General features: G+C 40.6%; 1 protein-coding gene across 1 annotated transcript in view; it reads left to right on the forward strand.

Moving 5' to 3' along the window:
• Window positions 1–25,391, forward strand: part of GRB10 (growth factor receptor bound protein 10) — a 647,881-nt gene that overhangs the window by 208,629 nt on the left and 413,861 nt on the right. Inside the window, exon 3 of the mRNA XM_053714305.1 lies at window positions 16,629–16,767. Within this exon, the coding sequence (XP_053570280.1) occupies window positions 16,629–16,767 (139 nt within the window). The remainder of the gene's footprint in view (window positions 1–16,628; window positions 16,768–25,391) is intronic.

Here is a 25,391-nt window from a genome sequence, read left to right on the forward strand (position 1 = left end):
TTTGTGCTCATATGTTAATAATAAGCACATTCACATTAGTTGGTGTAAAAAACCTAACCATATATAAAAAGGATGTGAATCAGAAGGCTGCTAGATCCATATTTAGGTTGAGACCAGAGGGAAATAGGGTCCTCAATTTATAAATCCAATAGGTTTCCCTCTGTCTCAACCTATTGAATCTATTACACAGATGGGAATGGGGAATCGTCTCAAGTGGACAAATGTTGAATGTATTGGTTATTCTATTGTGTGTATTATTGCAATGTCTAGGGACACTATGATTTTGAAATTTATTTTTAATGTTCCTTAGATGTTCGTTCCAACTATTACTAGTTGTTATTCAAAAGTAAATGCTGCAGATGTACCAATAACCCATACACTTACCAGTTTTGTAACATGACCTTTGTAACATGACGGAGGGTATAAATTCAGATACTAGAGCCCAAAGACACAATTCGATTATTAATATTTCTTTCATGTAATTAGCAAGAGTCCATGAGCTAGTGACGTATGGGATATACATTCCTACCAGGAGGGGCAAAGTTTCCCAAACCTCAAAATGCCTATAAATACACCCCTCACCACACCCACAATTCAGTTTTACAAACTTTGCCTCCTATGGAGGTGGTGAAGTAAGTGTGTGCTAGATTCTACGTTGATATGCGCTCCGCAGCAAGTTGGAGCCCGGTTTTCCTCTCAGCGTGCAGTGAATGTCAGAGGGATGTGAGGAGAGTATTGCCTATTTGAATGCAGTGATCTCCTTCTACGGGGTCTATTTCATAGGTTCTCTGTTATCGGTCGTAGAGATTCATCTCTTACCTCCCTTTTCAGATCAACGATATACTCTTATTTATATACCATTACCTCTGCTGATTCTCGTTTCAGTACTGGTTTGGCTTTCTACAAACATGTAGATGAGTGTCCTGGGGTAAGTAAATCTTATTTTCTGTGACACTCTAAGCTATGGTTGGGCACTTTGTTTATAAAGTTCTAAATATATGTATTCAAACATTTATTTGCCTTGACTCAGAATGTTCAACATTCCTTATTTTCAGACAGTCAGTTTCATATTTGGGATAATGAATTTGAATCAAACATTTTTTCTTACCTTAAAATTTGACTTTTTCCCTGTGGGCTGTTAGGCTCGCGGGGGCTGAAAATGCTTCATTTTATTGCGTCATTCTTGGCGCGGACTTTTTTGGCGCAAAAAATCTTTTCCGTTTCCGGCGTCATACGTGTCGCCGGAAGTTGCGTCATTTTTTGACGTTCTTTTGCGCCAAAAATGTCGGAGTTCCGGATGTGGCGTCATTTTTGGCGCCAAAAGCATTTAGGCGCCAAATAATGTTGGCGTCTTATTTGGCACTAAAAAATATGGGCGTCGCTTTTGTCTCCACATTATTTAAGTCTCATTTTTCATTGCTTCTGGTTGCTAGAAGCTTGTTCTATGGCATTTTTTCCCATTCCTGAAACTGTCATTTAAGGAATTTGATCAATTTTGCTTTATATGTTGTTTTTTCTCTTACATATTGCAAGATGTCTCACGTTGCATCTGAGTCAGAAGATACTTCAGGAAAATCGCTGTCTAGTGCTGGAACTACCAAAGCTAAGTGTATCTGCTGTAAACTTTTGGTAGCTATTCCTCCGGCTGTTGTTTGTATTAATTGTCATGACAAACTTGTTAATGCAGATATTTCCTTTAGTAATGTACCATTGCCTGTTGCAGTTCCTTCAACATCTAAGGTGCAGAATGTTCCTGATAACATAAGAGATTTTGTTTCTGAATCCATCAAGAAGGCTATGTCTGTTATTTCTCCTTCTAGAAAACATAAAAAATCTTTTAAAACTTCTCTCCCTACAGATGAATTTTTAAATGAACATCATCATTCTGATTCTGATGACTCTTCTGGTTCAGAGGATTCTGTCTCAGAGATTGATGCTGATAAATCTTCATATTTATTTAAAATGGAATTTATTCGTTCTTTACTTAAAGAAGTACTAATTGCTTTAGAAATAGAGGATTCTGGTCCTCTTGATACTAATTCTAAACGTTTAGATAAGGTATTTAAATCTCCTGTGGTTATTCCAGAAGTTTTTCCTGTTCCTAATGCTATTTCTGAAGTAATTTCTAAAGAATGGGATAAATTGGGTAATTCATTTACTCCTTCTAAACGTTTTAAGCAATTATATCCTGTGCCGTCTGACAGATTAGAATTTTGGGACAAAATCCCTAGAGTTGATGGGGCTATTTCTACCCTTGCTAAACGTACTACTATTCCTACGTCAGATGGTACTTCGTTTAAGGATCCTTTAGATAGGAAAATTGAATCCTTTCTAAGAAAAGCTTATCTGTGTTCAGGTAATCTTCTTAGACCTGCTATATCATTGGCTGATGTTGCTGCAGCTTCAACTTTTTGGTTGGAAACTTTAGCGCAACAAGTAACGGATCATGATTCTCATAATATTATTATTCTTCTTCAGCATGCTAATAATTTTATCTGTGATGCCATTTTTGATATTATCAGAGTTGATGTCAGGTTTATGTCTCTAGCTATTTTAGCTAGAAGAGCTTTATGGCTTAAGACTTGGAATGCTGATATGGCTTCTAAATCAACTCTACTTTCCATTTCTTTCCAGGGTAACAAATTATTTGGTTCTCAGTTGGATTCCATTATTTCAACTGTTACTGGTGGGAAAGGAACTTTTTTACCACAGGGTAAAAACAGGGCTAACAATCGTTTTCGTTCCTTTCGTTTCAACAAAGAACAAAAGCCTGATCCTTCATCCTCAGGAGCAGTTTCAGTTTGGAAACCATCTCCAGTCTGGAATAAATCCAAGCCTTCTAGAAAGGCAAAGCCTGCTTCTAAGTCCACATGAAGGTGCGGCCCTCATTCCAGCTCAGCTGGTAGGGGGCAGGTTACGTTTTTTCAAAGAAATTTGGATCAATTCTGTTCACAATCTTTGGATTCAGAACATTGTTTCAGAAGGGTACAGAATTGGTTTCAAGATGAGACCTCCTGCAAAGAGATTTTTTCTTTCCCGTGTCCCAGTAAATCCAGTGAAAGCTCAAGCATTTCTGAATTGTGTTTCAGATCTAGAGTTGGCTGGAGTAATTATGCCAGTTCCAGTTTCGGAACAGGGGATGGGGTTTTATTCAAATCTCTTCATTGTACCAAAGAAGGAGAATTCCTTCAGACCAGTTCTGGATCTAAAAATATTGAATCGTTATGTAAGGATACCAACGTTCAAAATGGTAACTGTAAGGACTATCTTGCCTTTTGTTCAGCAAGGGCATTATATGTCCACAATAGATTTACAGGATGCATATCTGCATATTCCGATTCATCCAGATCATTATCAGTTCCTGAGATTCTCTTTTCTGGACAAGCATTACCAGTTTGTGGCTCTGCCGTTTGGCCTAGCTACAGCTCCAAGAATTTTTACAAAGGTTCTCGGTGCCCTTCTGTCTGTAATCAGAGAACAGGGTATTGTGGTATTTCCTTATTTGGACGATATCTTGGTACTTGCTCAGTCTTTACATTTAGCAGAATCTCATACGAATCGACTTGTGTTGTTTCTTCAAAATCATGGTTGGAGGATCAATTTACCAAAAAGTTCATTGATTCCTCAGACAAGGGTAACCTTTCTGGGTTTCCAGATGGATTCAGTGTCCATGACTCTGTCTTTGACAGACAAGAGACGTCTAAAATTGATTTCAGCTTGTCGAAATCTTCAGTCACAATCATTCCCTTCGGTAGTCTTATGCATGGAAATTCTAGGTCTTATGACTGCTGCATCGGACGCGATCCCCTTTGCTCGTTTTCACATGCGACCTCTTCAGCTCTGTATGCTGAATCAATGGTGCAAGGATTACACAAAGATATCTCAATTAATATCTTTAAAACCGATTGTACGACACTCTCTAACGTGGTGGACAGATCACCATCGTTTAATTCAGGGGGCTTCTTTTGTGCTTCCGACCTGGACTGTAATTTCAACAGATGCAAGTCTCACTGGTTGGGGAGCAGTGTGGGGATCTCTGATAGCACAAGGAGTTTGGGAATCTCAGGAGGTGAGATTACCGATCAATATTTTGGAACTCCGTGCAATTTTCAGAGCTCTTCAGTTTTGGCCTCTTCTGAAGAGAGAATCGTTCATTTGTTTTCAGACAGACAATGTCACAACTGTGGCATACATCAATCATCAAGGAGGGACTCACAGTCCTCTGGCTATGAAAGAAGTATCTCGAATTCTGGTTTGGGCGGAATCCAGCTCCTGTCTAATCTCTGCGGTTCATATCCCAGGTATAGACAATTGGGAAGCGGATTATCTCAGTCGCCAAACGTTGCATCCGGGCGAATGGTCTCTTCACCCAGAGGTATTTCTTCAGATTGTTCAAATGTGGGAACTTCCAGAAATAGATCTGATGGCGTCTCATCTAAACAAGAAACTTCCCAGGTATCTGTCCAGATCCCGGGATCCTCAGGCGGAGGCAGTGGATGCATTATCACTTCCTTGGAAGTATCATCCTGCCTATATCTTTCCGCCTCTAGTTCTTCTTCCAAGAGTAATCTCCAAGATTCTGAAGGAATGCTTGTTTGTTCTGCTGGTAGCTCCGGCATGGCCTCACAGGTTATGGTATGCGGATCTTGTCCGGATGGCCTCTTGCCAACCGTGGACTCTTCCGTTAAGACCAGACCTTCTGTCGCAAGGTCCTTTTTTCCATCAGGATCTGAAATCCTTAAATTTTAAGGTATGGAGATTGAACGCTTGATTCTTGGTCAAAGAGGTTTCTCTGACTCTGTGATTAATACTATGTTACAGGCGCGTAAATCTGTATCTAGAGAGATATATTATAGAGTCTGGAAGACCTATATTTCTTGGTGTCTTTCTCATCATTTTTCTTGGCATTCTTTTAGAATACCGAGAATTTTACAGTTTCTTCAGGATGGTTTAGATAAGGGTTTGTCCGCAAGTTCCTTGAAAGGTCAAATCTCTGCTCTTTCTGTTCTTTTTCACAGAAAGATTGCTATTCTTCCTGATATTCATTGTTTTGTTCAAGCTTTGGTTCGTATAAAACCTGTCATTAAGTCAATTTCTCCTCCTTGGAGTTTGAATTTGGTTCTGGGGGCTCTTCAAGCTCCTCCGTTTGAACCTATGCATTCATTGGACATTAAATTACTTTCTTGGAAAGTTTTGTTCCTTTTGGCAATCTCTTCTGCCAGAAGAGTTTCTGAATTATCTGCTCTTTCTTGTGAGTCTCCTTTTCTGATTTTTCATCAGGATAAGGCGGTGTTGCGAACTTCTTTTGAATTTTTACCTAAAGTTGTGAATTCCAACAACATTAGTAGAGAAATTGTGGTTCCTTCATTATGTCCTAATCCTAAGAATTCTAAGGAGAAATCGTTGCATTCTTTGGATGTTGTTAGAGCTTTGAAATATTATGTTGAAGCTACTAAGTCTTTCCGAAAGACTTCTAGTTTATTTGTTATCTTTTCCGGTTCTAGAAAAGGCCAGAAAGCTTCTGCCATTTCTTTGGCATCTTGGTTGAAATCTTTAATTCATCTTGCCTATGTTGAGTCGGGTAAAACTCCGCCTCAGAGGATCACAGCTCATTCTACTAGGTCAGTTTCTACTTCCTGGGCATTTAGGAATGAAGCTTCGATTGATCAGATTTGCAAAGCAGCAACTTGGTCCTCTTTGCATACTTTTACTAAATTCTACCATTTTGATGTATTTTCTTCTTCTGAAGCAGTTTTTGGTAGAAAAGTACTTCAGGCAGCGGTTTCAGTTTGAATCTTCTGCTTATGTTTTTCATTAAACTTTATTTTGGGTGTGGATTATTTTCAGCAGGAATTGGCTGTCTTTATTTTATCCCTCCCTCTCTAGTGACTCTTGTGTGGAAAGATCCACATCTTGTGTAGTCATTATCCCATACGTCACTAGCTCATGGACTCTTGCTAATTACATGAAAGAAAACATAATTTATGTAAGAACTTACCTGATAAATTCATTTCTTTCATATTAGCAAGAGTCCATGAGGCCCGCCCTTTTTTTGTGGTGGTTATGATTTTTGTATAAAGCACAATTATTCCAATTCCTTATTTTATATGCTTTCGCACTTTTTTTATCACCCCACTTCTTGGCTATTCGTTAAACTGAATTGTGGGTGTGGTGAGGGGTGTATTTATAGGCATTTTGAGGTTTGGGAAACTTTGCCCCTCCTGGTAGGAATGTATATCCCATACGTCACTAGCTCATGGACTCTTGCTAATATGAAAGAAATTAATTTATCAGGTAGGTTCTTACATAAATTATGTTTTTAGTAACAAAAGATGGTTAAATGTTACACAGTGCAAAATTATAAAAACAGAAGACTAAGACTAAGAATAAAAGCAAAAATATAGTTCTTGAAAATAAAATTTGATATAAACTAAACACAATACCTACATCTTTGCACATATCTCTAAGTTTATGGGAAATCCCTTCATATGTTGTTCACATGTAGTCCCAGTCAAGTTCTAGTAAAATTCTCTTTTCCTTATTACTATATCTCAATCTTCCTTTGTCTTGTCAAAAACCTAGCCCATTTGTTAGTACTGTTAGATAAGGAATTTAAAAAAGTAATTAAGACTCCAGACATCAGGAGGTGGAGGGGTATTTAGTTCAAGGCAGGCTAGGAGACAAACAGATCAAGTTAACCCTGGCATATAAGAGAGACCACACCACCTCTGCTGGGTGGCTAGTCCAGGTATTAACTACTCATGAGCGTATCATGACACATATAAGAGTCACACAAACTGAAGTATATATGTTTGTGAGAGTTGACTTTAGTGAATTTTTTGCACACTAGCTTTTATGCCTTTAATGGGAGCTTACAATACAGTAATTTGTATGTCTCAATAGTAGTTTATTTTGCCCCATCGGCATAGAGCATATAGACATGCTCTTAGTAGTACAGTAATATCGGTAAGGTGACAGGCATACTCCTAGCATTTCAGAGATGTTTTATAAAGATTGCACCAGCTTACTACGTGGCTAATTTCCTTCCTAATATAGGCAGGGTCCACGGCTTCATTTCTTACTGTTGGGAAATACAACATCTGGCCACCAGGAGGAGGCAAAGACACCCAAGCCAAAGGCTTAAATATCGCTCCCACTTCCTCATTACCCCAGTCATTATTTGCCTTTCATCCCAGTAGGAGGTGGCAGAGAAGTGTCAGAAGATTCAGAGAGTCCTGAAAAAGGGTATCTGCCCTTTGAGATGTGACTAGAGTTTTAAGTAGTCAACCTCTCAGTGAGAGTATTGATGAAAGTTAGTCTGGAGATGCAGGGAAAGTGTTTCTGCGAAACCATCCAGACTACTGCTAACAGCTCCTAAGCAATCAGTGTTGACGAGTTTTGCTGCCTGCTTTCTCTCACTCAAGTCCATGTCTGGAGCGCTGCTATAAGACTGTCACACTTGAGTTTGTGTTCTGTTCCACAGCATGGATCCTGGAGGTAAGATTGTTTAAATGTTTACACATAAAACTCTGTCACAGTGTTGCTCCTTTATACCTTGATAGGATCCAGGGTTAATATCCTCTGAAGGGGGTTTATTGAACAGTTTGGGTTAATTAATTGTTAGGGCGAGGTAATGCACTGAGGGCCCCAGCCATTGGGAGTATAAAGGTGCAGTTTTCTATAATAAAAAAAAAAACATTTTTATTTGTGTCCTTTTGTGAGTATAACCTGAGCTATGGAGGACTCTGACATGTTAGAAGGTACTCTTTCTGTACTAAATCATACCTGTTTATTTTGTGAGGAGGCAGTGGTTTTCCTGCCCACTCAATTATGTTCCACATGCCTTAACACCATTCTAAAGTCTAAGAAGGAAGACAAACCTGCTAAGGCTCTTAGTCCCTCTGAGCCGTCTACCTCTCAGGACTCAGCGTCCCATGAGATTACTACCCTTGCTACATTATACACTCCACATGCAGTGCCCTGTAGCCCATCTAGTCCTCCATCCGGAGGAGGCCTTCTTCCTGCGGACTTTGCTGCACAGGTACTAACAGCGGTGTCTGCGTCCCTCAGTGCATTACCTCGCCCTAACAAATGCAAGAGAAAGGTTAAACATAGCTCTCCTGAGTCATCTAAATATTTATCGGATTTTCCTATTATGTCCCAGTTATCCGATGAGTTAACCTCTGTAGCTTCAGAGGGTGAACTCTCTGGGTCGGAGTCCTTGGCGTCTAAGCCTCCTGCTGCGGAGGAACCGTCCTTTAGATTTAAAATTGATCACTTGCATTTTTTATTAAAGGAGGGTCTGTCTACGTTGGAGGTTCCAGAGGCTGCGCTAAAGAACCCATGATACCTAAAGTAGACAGAGTTTACGAAGACAGGAAAGTTCCTTTGACTTTTCCTGTGCCGGTTAAGATGGCGAACATTATTGAGAACGAATAGGAAAGAAATGGTTCCTCCTTTTCCCCCTCGCCTACTTTTAAAAAGTTGTTCCCGGTCCTGGACTCTCAACTGGATTCGTGGGGCTCCATTCCTAAGGTGAATGGTGCAATCTCTACGCTTGCTAAACGTACTACTATACCTCTTGAGGATAGTTCTTCGTTCAGAAAGCCTATGGATAAGAAAATGGAAACCTTAAAGTCCAGACTCCTTTCTCTTCCCTTCAAGGGAAAGATTTTACTTGGTCCAGGCCTGGACTCCATTATTTCTATGATTATCGGAGGCAAGGGTGCCTTCCTACCGCAAGATAAAAAGAACAAGTTTAAGGGACAACAATATTCTAATTTTCATTCCTTTCGTTATGACAAATCCCAATGACAACAATCCTCCACGCCCAAACAATCCAAGAGTACTTGGAAGCCGGCTCAGTCCTGGAACAAATCCAAGCCGAATAAGAAGCCGGCCGGAAACAAATCAGCATGAAGTGGCGGCCCCCAATCCGGGATCTGATCGTGTAGGGGGCAGACTGTCTTTTTTTTTCTTTTCCAGACCCCTGGTTCAAGGAAGTACAGGGTCTCTGGGTCCTAGAGGTGGTATCTCAGGGATCCGCCAAGGGGTAGATTCCTTCTCTCAAATCTGTTTACCAGACCAGAAAAGAGGAATGCCTTTCTAGGGTGGGTTCGGGATCTATCCTCCTTAAGAGTTGTTGTCCTGGTGCCTATCGAAGAAAGAGGTTTGGGGTTTTATTCAAACCTTTTCATGGTCCCAAAGAAGGAGGGAACTTACCGCACAATTCTGGCCCTAAAGTGCTTAAACAAATTTCTCATGGTCCCTTCCTTTAAGATGGAGACGATAAGGTCCATCCTTCCTTTAATTCATGAAGGCCAGTTTATGACCACTATAGCTCTGAAGGATGCTTACCTTCATGTTCCAATCTACAGGGAACACTTTCAGTTCCTGAGGTTTGCATTCCTGTACCAGCACTTCCAGTTCATTCTGTTTGGCCTAGCTACTGCTCCACGAATCTTTACAAAGGTTCTGGGGGCTCTTCTAACCGTTGCCAGAAATCAGGGTATTGCAGTAGCCCCATACTTGGACGATATTCTGGTGCAAGCACCATCCTTTTGTCTTGTGGAAGAATTCTCAGAGTCCCTTCCCAATCTTCTTCGATCATATGGATGGAAGATAAACTTAGAAAAGAGTTCTCTTATCCCAAGTACCAGGGTGGAATTCCTGGGTACTATATAGACTCCATATCCATGAGGATATTTCTAACAGACCAGAGACATTGCAAGATAACTTTGGCATGTCTTGCCCTCCGGACCAACCTTGAGTCCCTCTGTGGCTTAGTGTATGGAGATGATTGGTCTTATGGTGTCCTGCATGGACATCATTCCTTTTGCCAGGTTCGTCTCAGACCTTTACAACTGTGCATGCTGAGGCAGTGGAACGGCGATCATTCAGATCTGTCTCAACAGATTGTATTAGACAACTGGTCGAGAGAATCACTCTCTTGGTGGCTCCATCCAGATCTGTCCCAAGGGACATGCTTAAGACCATCCTGGGAAATTATGACTACGGACACAAGCCTATCCGGATGGGGAGCTGTTTGGGGTGCCAGAAAGGCACAGGGGTTGTATATTTAGGAGTCGTCCTCTCTCCCAATCAATATTTTGGAATTAAGGGGAATCTTCAATGCCTTGAAGGCTTGGCCACTTCTGGGTTCGTCCCAGTTTATCAGATTTCAATCAGACAATATAACCTCAGTTGCTTACATCAACCATCAGGGGGGAAACGAGAAGTTCCTTGGCGATGAAGGAAGTATCTCAGATTCTGGAGTGGGCAGAGGCCCACAGCTGTTCGCTGCCAGCGATACACATTCCGGGTATGGACAACTGGGAGGCGGATTTTCTCAGCAGGCAATTCTTCCATCCAGGGAAATGGTCTCTCCATCCCGAAGCGTTTTCAGAGATATGCACCCTGTGGGAGACGCCGTAGATCTCAAGGCGTCCCGTCTCAATACCAAGCTACCCAGGTACGGGTTGAGGTAGAGGGATCCCCAAGCAGATCTTATAGATGCACTAGCAGTGCCCTGGAAGTTTGAACTCATATATATTTGTCCTCCATTACCGCTTCTTCCTCAAGTGGTGGCCCGCATCAAGCAGGAGCGGGTATCGGTAATCCTGATTGCTTCATCGTGGCCATGTAGGATGTGGTTCGCCGATCTAGTGTGGATGTCCTCATCTATTACGTTGGAGTTACCTTGCCGCAGAGACCTGCTGATACAAGGCTGACTGCGTGGAGATTGAATGCTTAGTCTTAGCCAAGAGACATTTCTCTGAGAGTGTCATTGATACTCTTATTCGAGCTCGTAAACCAGTTACTCTGCGTATCTACCACAAGGTGTGGAGGACCTACTTATTCTGGTGTGAAGAGCGTGGTTTTTCCTGGAACAGAGTTAAGGTTGCCAGGATCTTATCTTTTCTCCAGGATGGGCTGGAGAAGGGCCTCTCTGCTAGTTTCCTCACATTTCGGCCCTGTCGGTTTTATTTGACCTTTTTTTTTAAGGCTCTGATTAGGAACAGACCTGTTTATAGATCTGGGGCTCCTCCTTGGAGCCTAAATCTTGTTCTTTGGGTTTTGCAACAGGTTCCATTTGATCCTCTGCATTCTGTTGACATTAAATTATCTTGGAAGGTTCTCTGTTTATTGGCTATTGCCTCTGCACGCAGAGTTTCTGAGATCTATGCTTTGCAATGTGAGCCCCCTTATCTGATTTTGTTATGGAAATAAGGCAGTTTTACGTACTAAATTAGGTTTGCTTCCTAAGGTTGTATCCGATCACAACATTTATCAGGAGATTGTAGTTCCTTCCTTGTGTCCTAAATGCTTACTTCACAATTTGGATGTGGTTCGCACCTTAAAGTTCTATCTTCAGGCTACTAAGGAGTTTAGACAGTCTTCCTCTTTGTTTGATGTCTCTTCGAGATAGCGGGACATCGTCGTCCTGAGAGGATAACGGCTCATTCCACTAGAGAAGTAGCTTCCTCTTGGGCCTTTAAGAAAGAGGCGTCTATGGATCAGATTTGTAAGGCGGCTACCTGGTCCTCCTTATATACTTTATAAAAAAAATTACAAGTTTGATGTTTTTGCTTCGGCTGAAGCAGCTTTCAGGAGAAAAGTTTTTTACAGACTGTGGTGCCCTCAGAATAGGGTCCGCCTCTTCCTTTTTGTTCCCTCCCGTTATTCATTCTGTGTCCTCTGGAGCTTGGGTATAGTTTTCATAACAGTAAGGAATAAAGCCATGGACTCAACCTATCTTAGGAAGGAAAACATAATTTATGCTTACCAGATCAATTCAGTCCTCGGCCCGCACCCGGTTTTTCTTGTCTATGGGCGGTCCCCTATTTATTTTTATTCTTCTGGCACCATTTATACCCTAATGTTTCTCCTACTTTTCATTGTTCCCTCAGCAGAATGACTAAGGTAATGAGGAAGTGGGAGGGATATTTAAGCCTTTGGCTGGGGTGTCTTTGCCTCCTCCTGGTGGCTAGGTGTTGTATTTCCCAACAGTAAGGAATGAAGCCGTGGACTCTCCCTATCCAGAAGGAAAGGAAGTTATCTGGTAAGCATAAATTGTTTTTCATAGCGCACTCCAAAGTCTCATGTCCTACTTGGAGTAGTGAACCTTAAACTCCGGTATTCTTTCTACAGTAAAGCACGCTACTGTGGTTCTTTTGGAATGCTTTGGCAGCACGGTACTTAACCCCTTAATGACCACAGCACTTTTCCATTTTCTGTCCGTTTGGGACCAAGGCTATTTTTACATTTCTGCGGTGTTTGTGTTTAGCTGTAATTTTCCCCTTACTCATTTAATGTACCCACACATATTATATACCGTTTTTCTCGCCATTAAATGGACTTTCAAAATACACCATTATTTTCATCATATCTTATAATTTACTATAAAAAAATTTATAAAATATGAGGAAAAAATTGAAAAAAACACACTTTTTCTAACTTTGACCCCCAAAATCTGTTATACATCTACAACCACCAAACAAAAACCATGCTAAATAGTTTCTAAATTTTGTCCTGAGTTTAGAAACACCCAATGTTTACATGTTCTTTGCTTTTTTTGCAAGTTATAGGGCCATAAATGCAAGTAGCACTTTGCTATTTCCAAACCACTTTTTTTCAAAATTAGCGCTAGTTACGTTGGGACACTGATATCTTTCAGGAATACCTGAATATCCATTGACATGTATATATTTTTTTTTAGAAGACATCCCAAAGTATTGATCTAGGCCCATTTTGGTATATTTCATGCCACCATTTCACCGCCAAATGCGATCAAATAAAAAAAATTGTTCACTTTTTCACAATTTTTTTCACAAACTTTAGGTTTCTCACTGAAATTATTTACAAAAAACTTATGCAATTATAGCATACATGGTTGTAAATGCTTCTTTGGGATCCCCTTTGTTCATAAATAGCAGACATATATGGCTTTGGTTTTGCTTTTTACTAATTAGAAGGCTGCTAAATGAGACTGCGCACCACACGTGTATTATGCCCAGCAGTGAAGGGGTTAATTAGGGAGCATGTAGGGAGCTTCTAGGGTTAATTTTAGCTTCAGTGTAGTGTAGTAGACAACCCCAAGTATTGATCTAGGCCCATTTTGGTATATTTCATGCCACCATTTCACCGCCAAATACAATCAAATTAAAAAAAAACGCTAAATTTTTCACAATTTTAGGTTTCTCACTGAAATTATTTACAAACAGCATGTGCAATTATGGCACAAATAGTTGTAAATGCTTCTCTGGGATCCCCTTTGTTCAGAAATAGCAGACATATATGACTTTGGCGTTGCTTTTTGGTAATTAGAAGGCCGCTAAGTGCTGCTGCGCATCACACATGTATTATGGCTAGCAGTTAAGGGGTTAATTAGGTAGTTTGTAGGGAGCTTGCGGGGTTAATTTTAGCTTTAGTGTAGAGATCAGCCTCCCACCTGACACATCAGACCCCCTGATATCTCCCAAACAGCTCCCTTCCCTCCCCCACCCCACAATTGTCCCGCCATCTTAAGTACTGGCAGAAAGTCTGCCAGTACTAAAATAAAAGTTTAAAAAAAAAAAAAATACATCTTTAGCATATTTACATATGCTACTTTGTAGGATCCCCCTTAGCCCCCAACCTCCCTGATCCCCCCCCAAAACAGCTCTCTAACCCCCCCCCCTGCCTTATTGGGGGCCATCTTGGGTACTGGCAGCTGTCTGCCAGTACCCAGTTAACAATATTTTTTTATCTTTTTTATTTAATTTTTTAACAGTTTTCTGTAGTGTAGCTTCTCCACGACCAACCCCTACCCCCACCCCCTCCCAGATCCCTTAGATTACTTTTTGGGGGCATTTATTCCCCCTCTTCCTCCCACTTATTACATAATTATTTCTGTAGTGTAAGCGGTCCCCACCCGCTCCCTCCCGTGCACGCGCCCGCCTGCCGATCCCCCGTGCACGCGCGTGTGTCTGTGCGCGCCCCTGACTCTCCCGCCCCCCTCTGTGACTCTGAATCCATCGATGGCCGCCCACCCGCCTCCCACTGCAGCTCCCACCCACCAACGATTGCGGCCATCGATGTCCGGTGTAGAGAGGGCCACAGAGTGGCTCTCTCTGCACCGGAGGGGTGCAGATTGTTATTGCAGGATGCCTCGATATTGAGGCATCCTGCAATAACCGGAAAGCAGCTGGAAGCGATGAGGATCGCTTCCAGCTGCTTTCCAAACGGAGGACGTACGCCATACGTCCTCAGGCGTTAACTGCCTTTTTTCTGAGGACGTATGGCGTACGTCCTCGGTCATTAAGGGGTTAAACTTTTTTTGCCTGCCTTCTCAGTGGTAGCTCTGCTGCTGCTGATAGAGTTCAATTAACACAATTTCCTATCTCCTATGCTGGCATATCTTTATCTTGTCTGGAGGTAAGATTTCCAAGTAGTTTTCAAGAGGTTTGTTTTTTATTATTATTGTTATTTTTCACAACTAGATTATATTCTTGTTAAACTGTTAAAATTTGCTATCTGTTATTCACTGAGTTTGTGCAGTCTTTCAATACTTCTTACCACTCTGATTCTCTGATTTTTACTTTTCCTGAATTATTTGTTTTTTCTATATACAGTTCAGAAATATTTGTGGTTTATTTACTAATATTATTTATTTTATCCAGAAAAGCGCAAGGAGTTTGGCCTCCTAAGGTGAGGTGAACTTCAGGGCTCTTCAGAGCTGGCCTCTTCTGAAGACACTTACCTCTCTTAAATTCTAAAATGAGCATAAAACAATTGCATAATTTCATTGATACATATTCCAGGTATGAACTGGAAAGCGAATTATCTCCGTCAACAATTCCTTCATCCAAGGGAATGGTCGCTTCATCTAGATATCTTCAATTAGTCAAGAAATTGGGTCTTCCGGAGAGAGACCTGATGGCTTATCATCTAAACAAGCTGCTTGCTTCCCAGATGTTTTGCGAGATCCAGGGATCCACAGGTGGAGTTTGTGGATTTTCTAGCAGCTCCTTGGTCTCGTTATCTAACATACCTTTATTCCTCCAACTATTCTGCTTTCAAGAGTAATAGCTTGAATCAAGCAAGAGCTATTCTGATTGCTCAAGCGTGGTTTTACAGAACTTGTTTTGCGGATTTGGTACAGATGTTAAGCTTTTCCTCCTTGGTCTCTTCTTCTACTTCACAACCTCACTCTACCAGATTAGTTTCTACTTTCTGGGCATATAAAAATGTGGCTTCTGTTGAACAGATTTGCAAGGCCGGCGAGATGGTCATCCCTACATACTTTTACTAAATTCTACCACTTCGATGTTTTAGCTTCTTCAGAAGAAGCGTGTGGTAGGAAAATTTGAGGTGGAGAGTCCACAAGGCCTGCCCTATTTATTTAATTTTAATTGTTCATTTTGGTTAGCATCAGTTTGTTTTGCATCTCATTTCCCTATTCTGTATTTCCTACCTTTTTTACTTCTTACTTGGCTATATGTATGAATGGCCAGTAAGGTGGGAGAGTAGAATACTCTTTGGAGTATTTGGGAATCTTTGCTGCCTCCTAGTGGCCAGGAGTTGAATCCCAGGTGTAATGGACTCTCACCACCTCAGATGAGCATACACTGTGTATATGTGTGTGTGTATATATATATATATATATATATATATATATATATATATATATATATATATATATATATATATATATATATATATATATATATATAAAACAAAAAAGATTGATGTGGTAAGGACAGAAGCCCCTAAATCACCCTATGGCGCTACTATACAGAAATTAGAATGCCCAGATGGTCTCACAGGGCACCTCTATACACCACCCTAGCTGTGGGTGACTTGCAGCCAAATCCTAAAATGCAAAGGAGTCCCTTCACACCTCTTATACAGTACAAAATGAAAATCAAAGGATGCAGGATAGCGCAGGTGAAACGGCCAGTTATACCCAGAGCAGTAACACAAAAGGCACAATAAAATAATAATTTTTATCTACCTCTGGGACTGTGTTCTTTACCTCATACATATATTTTATATATTTTGTATTTTGTATTTTTATTTTATTGTGCCTTTTGTGTTACTGCTCTGGGTATAACTGGCCGCAGACTTATACTCTTTATGATATTATATCGTCATTAATTTAGATCTGTGTATACTAGCTGTTTTACCTGCGCTATCCTGCATCCTTTGATTTATTTATATATATATATATATATATATATATATATATATATATTAAATACATATTAAATACATAATAAAAAGGAAACCTTTTCTTGGAAGTGTTCCTCTATAAATTTGTGAAAATGCAATATTTTATATTAATAAATCAGTTATGCAAAGTGATACCCTAATTTTATTTCCATGTCTGGTTTGCTTGATTTTAGGTTCAATCCTCTGACATCATTTTTAAATAGCTCCTATTTGCTTACTGTATACTTGAAGTAAGGCTATTAGGAGAATACAGTATGCTGTATATTATAAAGGGAAGGAGTGCTGAAGTTATGTAGGATGTTTCTGCCGACACCAAGTGGCTTTTAGTGTTTAACAATGGATTAATATTTTATAGCACTTGATTTTAAAAAAAAAATCTTGTTCTTTTTCTTAAAATGTTGTTCTTCTTTTTCAAGGCGTCTTCAAGAAGAGCAACTGCGCACATCCTCTTTGCCTGCAATCCCAAATCCATTTCCAGAGCTTTGCACTCCAGCAGGTTCACCAGTTCTGGCATCTGGTTCCTTACCTCAAAATGAGCCCACCGCAAAGAAAAGTGTAAGTATTTGACTTCAAGCATACATTTCTTCTGTTAAGTGTGATCAGTCCACGGGTCATCATTACTTGTGGGATATTAACTGCTCCCCTACAGGAAGTGCAAGAGGATTCACCCAGCAGAGTTGCTACATAGCTCCTCCCCTCTACGTCACCCCCAGTCATTCTCTTGCACCCAACGACTAGATAGGATGTGTGAGAGGACTATGGTGATATATTTAGTTTTTATATCTTCAATCAAAAGTTTGTTATTTTATAATAGCACCGGAGTGTGTTATTCCTTCTCTGGTAGAATTTGAAGAAGAATCTACCTGAGTTTTTCTATGATTTTAGCCGGAGTAGTTAAGATCATATTGCTGTTTCTCGGCCATCTGAGGAGTGAGGTAAACTTCAGATCAGGGGACAGCAGGCAGATTAATCTGCAAAGAGGTATGTAGCAGTTTATTATTTTCTGACATGGAATTGATGAGAAAATCCTGCCATACCGTTATAATGTAAACTCAGCCTTGAATGCAGTAGATGTAGCTGATATCAGGCTGTCATGTATGTATATTTTACACTTCAGTTTTCTGGGAAATGGTACTTCTCTGGCTTTTAAACTGTATACATAGACTTAACCTATTTTGCAGGGACTTGCAATAGGTTTTAAATGACAATTAATTATTGAGGTAAAACGTTTTTTTGCTGGCATGTAAAAACGTTTTTTTCTCTGAGGTACTGAGTGAAAAAATGTTTTGGGCACTTTTTTTCCACTTGGCAATAGTTTTGATTTAAATTAGAGCAGTTTACTGATCTCTCTCACTGTTATGTGTGAGGGGGAGGGGCCATTTTGGTGCTTTCACTATGCATCAGAAAAACTCAGTCAGAGATTCATTTTCTTCCTGCATGTTCCGGTTCATCTCTACAGAGTTCAGGGATCTCAAGAGTCTTTTTTGAGGGAAGTAATCTTTGAAGCAGAGCTGTGCTGATTGTATTGACTGTGATATAAAAAACGTTTATTTGTGTGTTTTTTTTCTGCTGCCTGGGTTAGTTATCATTTGCTGAGGGGAACAATCCTTTGCTAAAACTGTATATTCTGACAAAGATTGATGCTATAACTTAATTATTTTATCTGTTATAATATTTTCTGTGCTTCTTAAAGGCACAGTTCGTTTTCATATTATTTGTAAATTACTTTGAAAAGTATTTCCAAGTTGCTGTTTATTTGCTAGTGTGTTAAACATGTCTGATTCAGAGGAATATCTCTGTGCTATATGTGTTAATGCCAAAGTGGAGCCCAATAGAAATTTATGTACTAAATGTATTGATGCTACTTTAAAAAATAGTCAATCTGTACAAATTGAACATATTTCACCAAACAACGAGGGGAGAGTTATGCCGACTAACTCGCCTCACGTGTCAGTACCTGCATCTCCCGCTCAGGAGGTGCGTGATATTGTAGCGCCGAGTGCATCTGGGCGGCCATTACAAATCACATTACAAGATATGGCTACTGTTATGACTGAAGTTTTGGCTAAACTACCAGAACTAAGAGGTAAACGTGATCACTCTGGGATGAGAACAGAGTGCGCTGATAATGCAAGGGCCATGTCTGATACTGCGTCACAGTTTGCAGAACGTGAAGACGGAGAGCTTCATTCTGTGGGTGACGGTTCTGATCCAAATAAACTGGACTCAGACATTTCAAATTTTAAATTTAAGCTTGAGAACCTCCGTGTGTTACTAGGGGAGGTATTAGCGGCTCTGAATGATTGTAACACAGTTGCAATCCCAGAAAAAATGTGTAGGTTGGATAAATATTTTGCGGTACCGACGAGTACTGACGTTTTTCCTATACCTAAGAGACTTACTGACATTGTTACTAAGGAGTGGGATAGACCCGGTGTGCCTTTCTCACCCCCTCCTATATTCAGAAAAATGTTTCCAATAGACGCCGCCACACGGGACTTATGGCAAATGGTCCCTAAGGTGGAGGGAGCAGTTTCTACTTTAGCTAAGCGTACCACTATCCCAGTGGAGGATAGCTGTGCTTTTTCAGATCCAATGGATAAAAAATTAGAGGGTTACCTTAAGAAAATGTTTGTTCAACAAGGGTTTATATTGCAACCTCTTGCATGTATTGCGCCTGTCACGGCTGCAGCAGCATTTTGGTTTGAGTCTCTGGAAGAGACACTTCAATCATCCACACTAGATGACATCACACACAAACTTAAATTCCTTAAGTTAGCTAATTCATTTATTTCAGATGCCGTAGTACATTTAACTAAACTTGCGGCTAAAAATTCAGGATTCGCCATTCAGGCACGCAGAGCTCTGTGGCTAAAATCCTGGTCAGCTGATGTTACGTCTAAATCTAAATTGCTTAATATTCCTTTCAAAGGGCAGACCTTATTCGGGCCCGGCTTGAAAGAGATTATTGATGACATTACAGGAGGTAAAGGTCATGCCCTGCCTCAGGACAAGGCCAAAGCCAAGGCTAGACAGTCCAATTTTCGTTCCTTTCGTAATTTCAAAGCAGGAGCAGCATCAACTTCCTCTGCACCAAAACAGGAAGGAGCTGTTGCTCGCTACAGACAAGGCTGGAAACCTAACCAGTCCTGGAACAGGGGCAAACAGGCCAGAAAACCTGCTGCTGCCCCTAAGACAGCATGAATTGAGGGCCCCCGATCCGGGACCGGATCTAGTGGGGGGCAGACTTTCCCTCTTCGCCCAGGCTTGGGCAAGAGATGTTCAGGATCCCTGGGCGTTAGAGATCATATCTCAGGGATACCTTCTGGACTTCAAATCCTCTCCCCCAAGAGGGAGATTTCATCTGTCAAGGTTGTCAACAAACCTAACAAAGAAGGAAGCGTTTCTACGCTGCGTACAAGATCTTTTATTAATGGGAGTGATCCATCCAGTTCCGCGGTTGGAACAAGGACAAGGGTTTTACTCAAATCTGTTTGTAGTTCCCAAAAAAGAGGGAACCTTCAGGCCAATCTTGGATTTAAAGATCCTAAACAAATTCCTAAGAGTTCCATCGTTCAAGATGGAAACTATTCGAACAATTTTGCCCATGATCCAAGAGTGTCAGTATTTGACCACAGTGGATTTAAAGGATGCTTACCTTCACATACCGATTCACAGAAGTCATTACCGGTATCTAAGGTTTGCCTTTTTAGACAGGCATTACCAGTTTGTAGCTCTTCCATTCGGACTGGCTACGGCTCCAAGAATCTTCACAAAGGTTCTGGGCACTCTTCTGGCGGTACTAAGACCGCAAGGAATTTCAGTAGCTCCGTACTTAGACGACATACTGATACAAGCTTCAAGCTTTCAAACTGCCAAATCTCATACAGAGATAGTACTGGCATTTCTAAGGTCGCATGGATGGAAAGTGAACGAAGAGAAAAGTTCTCTCTTTCCACTCACAAGAGTTCCCTTCCTGGGGACTCTGATAGATTCTGTAGAAATGAAGATTTACCTGACAGAGGACAGGTTAACAAAACTTCAAAATGCATGCCGTGTCCTTCATTCCATTCAAGAGACCAGAAATTCTCTTCTATGGTGGCTTTATCGGCCACATCTGTCCAGGGGAATGCCATTCAGCAGGCCAGACTGGTCAATTGTAACAACAGACGCCAGCCTACTAGGTTGGGGCGCTGTCTGGAATTCTCTGAAGGCTCAGGGACTATGGAATCAGGAGGAGAGTCTTCTTCCAATAAACATTCTGGAATTGAGAGCAGTCCTCAATGCTCTTCTGGCTTGGCCCCAGTTAGCAACTCGGGGGTTCATCAGGTTCCAGTCGGACAACATCACGACTGTAGCTTATATCAACCATCAGGGAGGGACAAGAAGCTCCCTAGCAATGATGGAAGTATCGAAGATAATTCGCTGGGCAGAGTCTCACTCTTGCCACCTGTCTGCAATCCACATCCCGGGAGTGGAGAACTGGGAGGCGGATTTCTTAAGTCGTCAGACTTTTCATCCGGGGGAGTGGGAATTTCATTCAGAGGTCTTTGCCCAAATACTTCGACGTTGGGGCAAACCAGAGATAGATCTCATGGCGTCTCGACAGAACGCCAAGCTTCCGCGCTACGGGTCCAGATCCAGGGATCCGGGAGCGGTCCTGATAGATGCCTTGACAGCACCATGGACCTTCAGGATGGCTTATGTGTTTCCACCTTTCCCGATGCTTCCTCGATTGATTGCCAGAATCAAACAGGAGAAAGCATCAGTGATTCTAATAGCGCCTGCATGGCCACGCAGGACTTGGTATACAGATCTGGTGGACATGTCATTCTGTCCACCTTGGTCGTTACCTCTGAAACAGGACCTTCTGATTCAGGGTCCTTTCAAACATCAAAATCTAACTTCTCTGAAGCTGACTGCTTGGAAATTGAACGCTTGATCTTATCAAAGCGTGGTTTTTCTGAGTCAGTTATTGATACCTTAATACAGGCTAGGAAGCCTGTTACCAGAAAGATTTACCATAAAATATGGCGTAAATACCTATATTGGTGCGAATCCAAAGGTTACTCTTGGAGTAAGGTTAGGATTCCTAGGATATTGTCTTTTCTACAAGAAGGTTTAGAAAAGGGGTTATCCGCTAGTTCCTTAAAGGGACAGATCTCAGCTCTGTCCATTCTGTTACACAAGCGTCTGTCAGAAGTTCCAGACGTTCAGGCTTTTTGTCAGGCTTTGGCCAGGATTAAACCTGTGTTTAAAGCTGTGGCTCCACCATGGAGTTTAAACCTTGTTCTTAACGTTTTACAGGGTGTTCCGTTTGAACCCCTTCATTCCATTGATATAAAGTTGTTATCTTGGAAAGTTCTATTTTTAATGGCTATTTCCTCGGCTCGAAGAGTCTCTGAGTTATCAGCCTTACATTGTGATTCTCCTTATTTGATTTTTCACTCGGATAAGGTAGTTCTGCGTACTAAGCCTGGGTTCTTACCTAAGGTAGTCACTAACAGGAATATCAATCAGGAGATTGTTGTTCCATCCTTGTGCCCAAATCCTTCTTCGAGGAAGGAACGTCTTTTGCACAATCTGGATGTAGTTCGTGCCCTTAAATTTTATTTACAGGCAACTAAAGATTTTCGACAAACGTCTTCCCTGTTTGTCGTTTACTCTGGTCAGAGGAGAGGTCAAAAAGCTTCTGCTACCTCTCTCTCTTTTTGGCTATGTAGCATAATTCGTTTAGCTTATGAGACTGCTGGACAGCAGCCTCCTGAAAGAATTACAGCTCATTCCACTAGAGCTGTGGCTTCCACTTGGGCCTTTAAGAATGAGGCCTCTGTTGAACAGATTTGCAAGGCTGCAACTTGGTCTTCGCTTCATACTTTTTCCAAATTTTACAAATTTGACACTTTTGCTTCCTCGGAGGCTATTTTTGGGAGAAAGGTTCTTCAGGCAGTGGTTCCTTCTGTATAAAGAGCCTGCCTATCCCTCCCGTCATCCGTGTACTTTTGCTTTGGTATTGGTATCCCACAAGTAATGATGACCCGTGGACTGATCACACTTAACAGAAGAAAACATAATTTATGCTTACCTGATAAATTCCTTTCTTCTGTAGTGTGATCAGTCCACGGCCCGCCCTGTTTTTTAAGGCAGGTAAATATTTTTTAATTTATACTCCAGTCACCACTACACCCTTGGCTTCTCCTTTCTCGTTGGTCCTTGGTCGAATGACTGGAGGTGACGTAGAGGGGAGGAGCTATGTAGCAACTCTGCTGGGTGAATCCTCTTGCACTTCCTGTAGGGGAGCAGTTAATATCCCACAAGTAATGATGACCCGTGGACTGATCACACTACAGAAGAAAGGAATTTATCAGGTAAGCATAAATTATGTTTTTTTAAAACACCTTGAAAAGAATTGATGCTCGGCAATTTACACAAGATGAAAACCTTAAGGGGACATGAATCCCAACATTTTTTTTTCAAGTAGAACTTGCTATTTTAAACATGAAACATGTACTTCTCAAGTTTACTTCATTTTCTTGGTATCCTTTGTAAAAGGAGCAACAATGCACTACTGGGAGATAGCTGAACATAACTGATGAGGCATATACAGTATGTGCAGCCAACATTCAGCAGCTAGCACCCAGTAGTGTATTGCTGCTGCTAAGCCTACCTAGGTATGCTTTACAACAAAGGATTCTGAGATTAAAGTATATTAAATAAAACAAGAAACTTGGAAAGTGGTTTAATATTGCATGGTCTATCTGAATCATAAAATTCTTAACTTTCCCTATAAAGGTAGTAGTTTATCGAGGCTGGCCTTTTTATGATCCTTCTAGGTTGATGTCCATGCTTCTAGATAAACAATGTTCTTACAGTAAACATTACTTACAGGACTTAAAATACAGACTGAAATACCCATTCAATGTTTCTTAAAAGTATTTTATATTTCGATACAATCTCCTGTTATTTAACACCGAAAATTGTGGTTTTCTGTAGACTGTAATCTCTTCAGAGCAGGGCCCTCTTCCCCTGTACTAGTTTCAGGTGGTTAGAGTCCACGAGCCATTACTCCTGGAAACCTCTCCCACTTCACCAGTATCTGTCTTGAATGAAGATGTGTATATTTATTATATTTTTTAGATCTACATAGCCTTGGGGCAGTTATGTTTTTTTGTGGCTGGTTTATTTTCCCCTTAAAAATGTTTATTCTCTGCGTCCGTTTTTTTTTCTTCTTTCTGCAATGCACGCAGAACTGAAGGCCGGCGTGTGTCAACTTGCATGAAAATGCAGAAGAGTAAAAAATATACTATATATATATATATATATATATATATATATATATACATACTGTATATTTTTTACTCTTCTGCATTTTCACGCAAGTTGACACACGCCGGCCTTCAGTTCTGCGTGTTTCGCCTTGCTTTGGCGTGATAGTGTGCATACTTTATGGCCCTCTTTTTTTTTTCTATTATATATGATGTAAGTGTGCTGCCTGGAAGCTGCCAGCATCGGAGTTCCTCTGGTTTTATCTGGAAACAAATAGAATGTAAAATTCTAAATCCTCTGATTGCAATGCTGCAAAGCTATATACCAGGCCAATCTATATGCGTTTGGCCCTCCGATCCAGAGGCTCAGGTAGGGGGTAAGTTACGCCTCTTTCTGGAAGCTTAGTTTTAGTAATGTAGTCTCGAGGATATTTGAATAGGTTTCAGATTGAGGCCTCCCAAGGGAAGGTTTTTTTTCTATCCAATGTTCATAGAAACCCTAAAAAAGGCTCAGGTAGATGGGAACTCCAACCTATTCATTGTTCCAAGGAAGGAAGGAGGGAACTTTCAGGTCATTTCTGATCTAGAAGCTCTTAAAGAGACAGTCAACTCAAAAATGTTTTATTGTAAAAAAGTATAGATAATCCCTTTATTACCCATTCCCCAGTTTTGCACAGCCAACATGGTTATATTAATATACTTTAAACCTCTGGTTACCTTGTATCTAAGCCTCTTGACAGCCCCCTGATCACATGTTTTTTTTAATTTATTATCTATTGACATGAATTTTAGCTGTGTTGTGCAGAACCCACATGCGTGAGCACTGTGTTATCTATATGGTTCACATGAACTAGTAGTCTCCTGTTGTGAAAAACAAATAAAGCATGTGATTAAGAGGCTGTCTATAGTGGCTTAGAAAGAGGCACATATTTAGAGGTTTGAATGTTATAAAAGTATATTAATATAACAATGTTGGCAGGGGAGTGGGTAGTAAAGGCGTTATCTAACTTTTTAAACAATAGAAACTTGTTAAAGGGAAAGTAAACACTAAAGTTATTAAAGTTCCTTTTTTTTTAAAATGGAAACTATTCAGACTATTCTGCGAGGTCAGTTTGTACACAATAGATTTTAAGGATGCTTACCTTTGTTATTTCATAGAACATCATCTGTTTCTGAGGTTTGCTTTCTTTCTAATGATAGTGAGAGTCCACAATCCGTACTCAGTTACTCAGTTTCTGACTTTCTTTCATCATGGAGAAAACTGGGATGACTGAGACTGCTCCTATGTTTGCAGGGATCACTATTTCTATGGCTATCTCCTCTGATAACAAATGTTTATCATGTAAGGAGGTGATTGTATGCCTCCTGCTCAGTTATGCAATGCATGCTTAAAGGGAAACTGAACCCAAAATGTTTCTTTCGAGATTCAGATAGAGCATGCAATTTTAAGCAACTTTCTAATTTACTCCTATTATCACTTTCTCTTCATTCTCTTGCTATCTTTATTTAAAAAAGAAAGCATCTAAGCTATTTTTGGTTCAGACCCTGTACAGCACTTGTTTATTGGTCGATTAAATTAATCCACCAATCAGCAAGAACAACCCAGGTTGTTCACCAAAAATAGGCCGGCATCTAAACTTACATTCTTGCTTTTCAAATAGATACCAAGAGAATTAAGACAATTTGATAATAGGCGTAAATTACAAAGTTGCTTAAAATTGCATGCTCTATATTAATCACAAAAGAAAAAAAACTGGGTTCAGTGTCCCTTTAACTGTTTTGCAGTCTCATTCATCATCCCACAGTACTCAAGGTACTTCTAGCATAACAGCTATACATTCTAATCAGGATAAATCAGAGGGGGTTAAAACATTTTTGAAAATTGCAGTTTCTAATGCTTTGGAATCTTTGCCA

This window comes from Bombina bombina, chromosome 5, assembly GCF_027579735.1.
Source record: "Bombina bombina isolate aBomBom1 chromosome 5, aBomBom1.pri, whole genome shotgun sequence".
Lineage (NCBI taxonomy): Eukaryota > Metazoa > Chordata > Amphibia > Anura > Bombinatoridae > Bombina > Bombina bombina.